This window comes from Henckelia pumila, unplaced genomic scaffold, assembly GCF_033568475.1.
Source record: "Henckelia pumila isolate YLH828 unplaced genomic scaffold, ASM3356847v2 CTG_176, whole genome shotgun sequence".
Taxonomy (NCBI): domain Eukaryota; kingdom Viridiplantae; phylum Streptophyta; class Magnoliopsida; order Lamiales; family Gesneriaceae; genus Henckelia; species Henckelia pumila.
The window spans coordinates 67,158-73,928 of record NW_027331772.1 but is presented as its reverse complement, the minus strand read 5'-3'; the positions used below and the strand labels follow the sequence as shown (position 1 = coordinate 73,928).

General features: G+C 37.5%; 1 protein-coding gene across 1 annotated transcript; it reads left to right on the top strand.

Annotated features, from left to right (window-relative positions):
* Nucleotides 1–2,095: 2,095 nt before the first annotated feature.
* LOC140870697 (uncharacterized) lies at nucleotides 2,096–3,804 on the top strand. Its single transcript, XM_073273084.1, has 2 exons — nucleotides 2,096–3,239; nucleotides 3,305–3,804. The coding sequence occupies exons 1-2, from the start codon at nucleotides 2,096–2,098 to the stop codon at nucleotides 3,802–3,804; spliced, it is 1,644 nt and encodes a 547-aa protein (XP_073129185.1).
* Nucleotides 3,805–6,771: the final 2,967 nt, after the last annotated feature.

Sequence of the window (6,771 nt, the reverse complement as noted above, 5' to 3'; positions counted from 1 at the left end):
CTCTAGTTCAACCAAGAATCTTAACGCTCTGATACCACTTAATGTGAGACCTCGGTTCTAAACAAATAATTTTGGTATTAAACAACAATTAGGCAATCGAGAACCAAGATTAAAAGCAATGAAATATTTTTTTTTTTAAAAGGAACAGTGCTCCGCTCGATCTGCAAGATCTTGCAGATCGAGCGAGCCAAAAATATCAAGCCCCTGTCCGAGGCAAAACAGCCCTTGCCCGATCCGCAAGATCTTGCGGACCAAGCAAGCCACAAAAATCCTAAACAGAGGACTGAACGTTTTCTCTCGCTCGATCTGCAAGATATTGCAGATCGTGCGAGGACAGAAACAGGGCAAAAAAAGAACAGCAGAAGCTAGCTGAAACTCAATCTCACACATTCAATATACAATCATGCATCAAAACATACTATCTCCAGTTAATATATGAAGTTCTAGAGTCTATCAACTACGCATTTGGAAATAACATGAATCGAGGAGCTCGCATAATCGATACAACATAAACAACGAAGTTCGAGATCTAAACATGTTCTAACATAAACTAGGTAGACATGCCGACACGACTTCTAAACCGAGTCTCACTTCTACATCTTTCCCTCGAAGCTAACCATGCCTCTTCTGACTTGGTCCTGCCCCACCTGTTGCCAAGTACACATACAAAACAAAGCAACAGCCGGATAACCGGTGAGAATGATAATCCCAGTAAAAGCAACATATCAAATAATAAATAAACAACATGCTATCAAGACAACATATTCAAGTCAAGGTTAATGATATGCATGTCTTTAAAAACCAGGATATCGATTCCGATAAACAAGGGATTGCTGCAGTGCTTTTGGGATCCCGAGGATGAGATCGCGTAATGACTCACCGACTCTCCCAATCGAGGTGGTGCCTCGTATCCCACTCCTCTAGACTTTGAGCAACTATAATGCGTATGCTAGCACCAGGCGAAACGACTACGACCCAGGCCACTCAATCATAGTTCCCAAACGTCTAAACAAAAAGGGCGGTTCTGCCCGCTGAAAGCAAGATTGGCTCAAGATGAATGCATAACAGAAACATAAACATAAACATAAGTCACATAACAAAAGTCCAAGAAATCAACAAGACACAAGTTCTTCATGCGATAAAAAGTGTACAAACAAGTATGTGATTTAAAAAGGGAAACTCAAGAACAAAGCTGTCTCGAGTATGCTATCCCGCTACGATAACTGCTTTTACCTTTCAAGGCAGTAGTTCCAACTCTGGAAAGTTACAACAAAAGATTCATCAACAACTATACAACCTAAACAACAATCAACGGTTCATGGAAATCTCTTTACCGTTCTTCGTCCAACTCTCGACGATCAAATGCTGCTAACACAGGGCTCGACAACTCCAATGAATCTGTACGAATACAAAAGATGATTGATCAATAGCCACGATCAACTTACAAGCCAAGTTCATAACTCAAAACGGTTCGAAACTCCAAAACTCAAACCGACGGCATAACGGTTATAACTGAACAAACCGGCAACGCAGACAGCAGTTCAATACCGATATCAACTCAATTCAATGCTAATACAACAACAACAAGACAAACCCAACAAATCTCAAAATCATGATTTTCGAAAATAGCTTCCAAAAATCATAACAATTCCGAACGTCGCTTTAATTCAAAATCGACAGATAATAAACGATCAGAACTCCGCCAAGAACAACATACTAGAATCTAAATCGATTTTAACAACCTTTGAAAAACAAAACATATCCGATCGGAGAAATACTTACGGTATAACGGAGCTCTCACTGCAGTGATCACTAATCTGCCTTCAGAAATAAATTCCAACGGCCGGATCGAGCTCGGAAGGAAATCTGAAAGCTCAAAACTCCAAAAGGGGCGTTTCAATGGAGGCTCACGGTTGGAGAGGAAGATGAAGGCTTCTCCAATTAAAATCTATGTGTAGATAATATATAAATATCAATATTTGCGTTTTAGTCCCTGAAATTTCCAAAATTTGCAAAAAGGACCCTGATCAAAATCAAACCGGCTCGAGAACTCTGTAATCTCTGATTAACTCAAATAAACTCATTTAAGATAAAAATGGGGTGTTACATATTAGTACATTATTTTTATGATGGCCTCTTGGTTTTTGATCGAAACATGATTGATGCTGCGAGCGGAGGTGCATTGGTGAACAAAACACCTCAAGAAGCAAGGGATCTAATTTCGAGAATGGCTGCCAATGCACAACAGTTTGGAACTAGACAAGATAACACCCCACGACAAGTTAATGAGGTAAGTGCTAGTATTATTGATAAAAAGTTAGATTCATTGACTTTTATTTTGGAAAGGTTGGTTGCAGGACAAGTACAACATGTCAAAGCTTGTGTTATATGCTCGGTTCATGGACATCCGATGGATATGTGTCCCACGCTACAAGAAAATCAAGTGCAGCAAGCTAATGCAATTGGTAGTTTTCCTAGACAACCACAACGCCGATACGATCCATATTCTAATGCGTACAATCCAGGATTGAAAGATCATCAAAATTTTAGCTATGCTAATCCAAAAATGAACGTGTCTATGCCTCAAGTTCCATCATATCCTTCTAGATCACAACCTCTAGAAGCTTCCAATACAAGTGAGTATCTAGAAAATATTGTGAAGGATCTAGCCACTCATACTTTGCAATTTCAACAGGAAACAAGGGCCAGCATTCAAAATTTGAATACTCAAGTGGGTCAGTTGACAACTGCACTCAATAGGTTGGAAGCACAAAATTCAAGTTTTCTAAATTCTAAGAGTGTGGTGAATACAAGGGAGAATGTTAGTTCAATTACATTGAAAAATGGTAACGAATTTGAGGATCAAGAAAATGTGGTACCAACACCAGCCAATAAAAACAAAGACAATGAGATAAAAGTTGAGGAAAAAGGAACTAATCAAGATGATGCACTGAAAAGTAAGTTTTCGCCTCTCTTTGTGTATAAACTTATTCCCCCATTCCCCCTTGCATTGAATAGGAATTGTGAAAGTATTCAGGAGTTGAATGAAAATTTTCGTAGATGGGTAAATATTTCTATATTAGATGATATTAAACTAGTACCTCGTTGTGCAAAAATTTTAAAAGAATCGTGTAATGCGAAAATGAGACAGAATTTGAAGGAGTGTCAAAGGGTACAGGTAGGAGAAAATGTGTCAACTGTTCTGCAAAGAAATATTCCTATCAAATGCAGTGATCCAGGTATTTTTTTTCTATTTCATGTACAGTTGGCGATGATAGACTTGAAAAGGCTATGTTGGATTTAGGTTCTTCTATCAACATCATGTCTTATTCTATTTATAATTATTTGAAACTTGGACCCCTTAATAAAACTGCAATTGTGATTCAGATGGCTGATAGGTCCACTATTTATCTCAGGGTTGTAATTGAAGACGTTCTTGTGAAAGTTGATAATTTGGTTTTTCCTACTGATTTTTATGTGATTGACATGAAAAACAGTGATCTAAATATTCCAATTTTGCTAGGAATACCATTTCTAAAAACATCAAGATCTATCATAGATGTTAACAATGGTACTCTTACTATGAAATTTGATGGCGAGATTTTTAAGTTTATTATTTATGATACCATGAAATATCCTAGTTGTGGAAGTACTATTAATGCTTTTGATATCACTGATCACTTGTCACAAGAAAATAAAAAAATTTTGGATGAGAATAATTTAGAGGAGATTGTTGCAAGACCTGCTGAAAATTCTAATAATATATTTTTTCTCTATGATTTGCAGGCATCTAAAACTGAGTGAAAACTTCCTCTAGATCGACCTAAGCAGATACCCATGGAAAATGGAGGATGTTATCAAGAAATTGAGATTTTCAAAAAAATTCAAGCATAACAAGCATAAACTGAAATTTGCTATGAAAATTCTCAAATGGTTGAAGGTGGACAAAGTAACAATTTATGAACCACCATGAGCAACAAGGCAACTTGGACTCGAGACAAAGACAATAAAAAGAGGCACTTTTGGGAGGAAACCTGTGAGGACCTCGGGTGCTAATCAAATCTTATAGGGCGATTAATAACTAAAAATAGTTAATCTGCAATACCGGACATTTGGCGACGCAAAACCTTACATTTGGCGATGCAAAACCACGTCGCAAAAAGAACAACAATTTTTTTTTTATATACCTAGGTGGCTCGCTCGAGCGAGCACCTCTCGGGTTCAAACACCCTTGGCTCGCTCGAGCGAGCCCAGGCTGCGCTCGAGCGAGCCGAGTTCTGCCCGGCTACTAAAATCTGCCCTTTTGCTGTCAAATGAAGGTTTTTGATGCATAACGTCTTCCAACAAAACCATATATGTATGTACAAGAGAAGATGAGAACATCAAAAACACAAACCCAACATGTATATATAATCTTTGTCAAGATACAAAATAATAGACATGCTATCTCACAAACATAATATGAAAGCTAACAAGTACTTGACAACAACATACAAAGTTCTTGTATCATTTCAAACATGTTTAACCAACTCAAAGTACAAGTCGTTCTGCTAAAACCCGAGTCCTCACATGCTGAGACTCTATCTCGAGCTATCCCTGTCGCTTCTGACCAGCTCCTGCCCCACCTATTGCCATGCACACATACAAAACAAAGCAATAGCCGGATACCTCCGGTGAGAATAAAATCCCAGTATAAACAACATAAAGAGCGAGATAATAAATGTGAATGCAATGCATATGTCAAAAGAGGCTATCAATCTGATATCAATAGGATATTGGTTCTTGGGATCCCGAGGAAATAAAATCTTCAACGAACACCAACTCACCCAATCGAGGTGAAGTCAAATACTTTATTTCCTCTGACTTTGGTGCAACTATAGTGAGTCTTCTGGCTCTGGAAGTAAGTCTACATTTCGTGACACTCAACTACTGCCCTCCAAACGTCATATGCACTCTAGGATTTTCAACCCTTTGTGCTTGTCAGGCTGGAGTTCAAGATGAATGCAACATAATTTGTATGCATTAAAGACTGTACAACATCTTGAACATATAAGCACATAAGCACACAAAGCATCAAAGTCATCTAAATCACATAAAATACAAAATCAAACAAGTATGTGATTAACAAGGGATACTCGAAAATAATAGCTATTTCGAGTGTTCTATCCTGTCTGGATTAGCTGTCATTTATACCTTTCAATGTCGCGCCTGAAAGTACTTCAAATCTGAAAGCATAACATGACGAATATATATCAAAATCTGCTCAAGTCATGGCTAGCTACTTGCTTAATGCAACAACTTCAAACCTTCTTCAAATCCTTCCCGGTTCGAATCGGAGATCTCGAGTTCGGCAACTTCGATATAAAGCTGAGAAATGACATGTAGAGTGACTAACAAGATCATATTCAACTCAAACCATGCTTCTTTCAATCAACAATATCAAAGTCTTGACATTTTTCGAATCGACGGCATAACGGCTAAAAACCGGCAACCGAATTAATATCACAATCAATATACCAAGTTATTCTCATCATAATATTCATCATATCAACATGTATATACACGTCCAACACAAAATCAGAATTGAAAGGGTTTCGACTTTGCTTCCTAAAATCATACGAAATCCAATCGACAGTCTTTTTCTGAACCGTCTGCGAATACATAATCGATACAGCTCATATATGCATATATCGTAAAAGCATAAAATTCCATATTCAACATAAAAATAAAATCTGAGAAAAGTGAATGAAACTTGTACCAAAACAAAACTCTCGGAGCGGTGATCGCAGATATATATTTCTTTCGAATTTCTGACGGCCGGATCACAAATTAACGGAGCTTTTTTGAAGCAAAAATGGCGTGGGTTTTGCTGCTGTTCGTTTTCCTCTTTTCCTTCTGATGAACACGTGAGAATGGGTGGAAAAATATGTAAGTGTAGATAATTATAAGTCATAATTGCAGTTTAGTCCATGAACTTTTGGCTATTTGCAATTCAGTCCCCGAAAAAGAGATTTAATTCAATTTCAATCCTTATTCATTTAAGAATATTAGAATTTATTTTTAAACTCTAAATATTCCCAAATTAAATATTTTCGAATTAAAATTAAATAATCCCGGGCCTTACATTTCTCCCCCACTAAGGCATGAGTTCGTCCTCAAAATCATAAGCAAGCTGTATAAGCAATATGTATACACATAAGAGAATGAAATAACCGAAAGCAGAATAAGAACTCACATCAATGAAACAACTCTGGAAATCTCTATCTCATATCTGACTCAGTCTCCCAAGTCGCTTCTTCAGTGCCATGTCGACTCCACTGAACTTTGACTAGCTGAATTGTCTTATTTCTGAGCTGTTTGTCTTCACGATCAAAAATCTGAATAGGCTGCTCAAAATAACTAGAGTTTCGTCAAGTTCAGCTTCATCAGGCTGAAGAATATGGGAAGGATCAGGTTGATACTTTCATAGCATAGAGACATGGAATACATCATGAATACCAGAAAAAGATGGAGGAAGAGCGAGTCGATAAGAAAGATCGCATATCTTCTCGATAATCTCATATGGACCGATAAAACGCGGAGATAACTTTCCTCTCTTGCCAAATCTGACTGTACCTCTAAATGGAGAAATCTTCAAGAAAACTCTGCCTCCCTGATCAAAAGATAGAGGTCGTCGTCTGATATTTGCATATTTTTCTTGTCTGTCTTTAGCTGTTTTCATTATTTTTTGTATAAGCTTCACCTTTTCAGTCATTTCCCGAATCATATCAG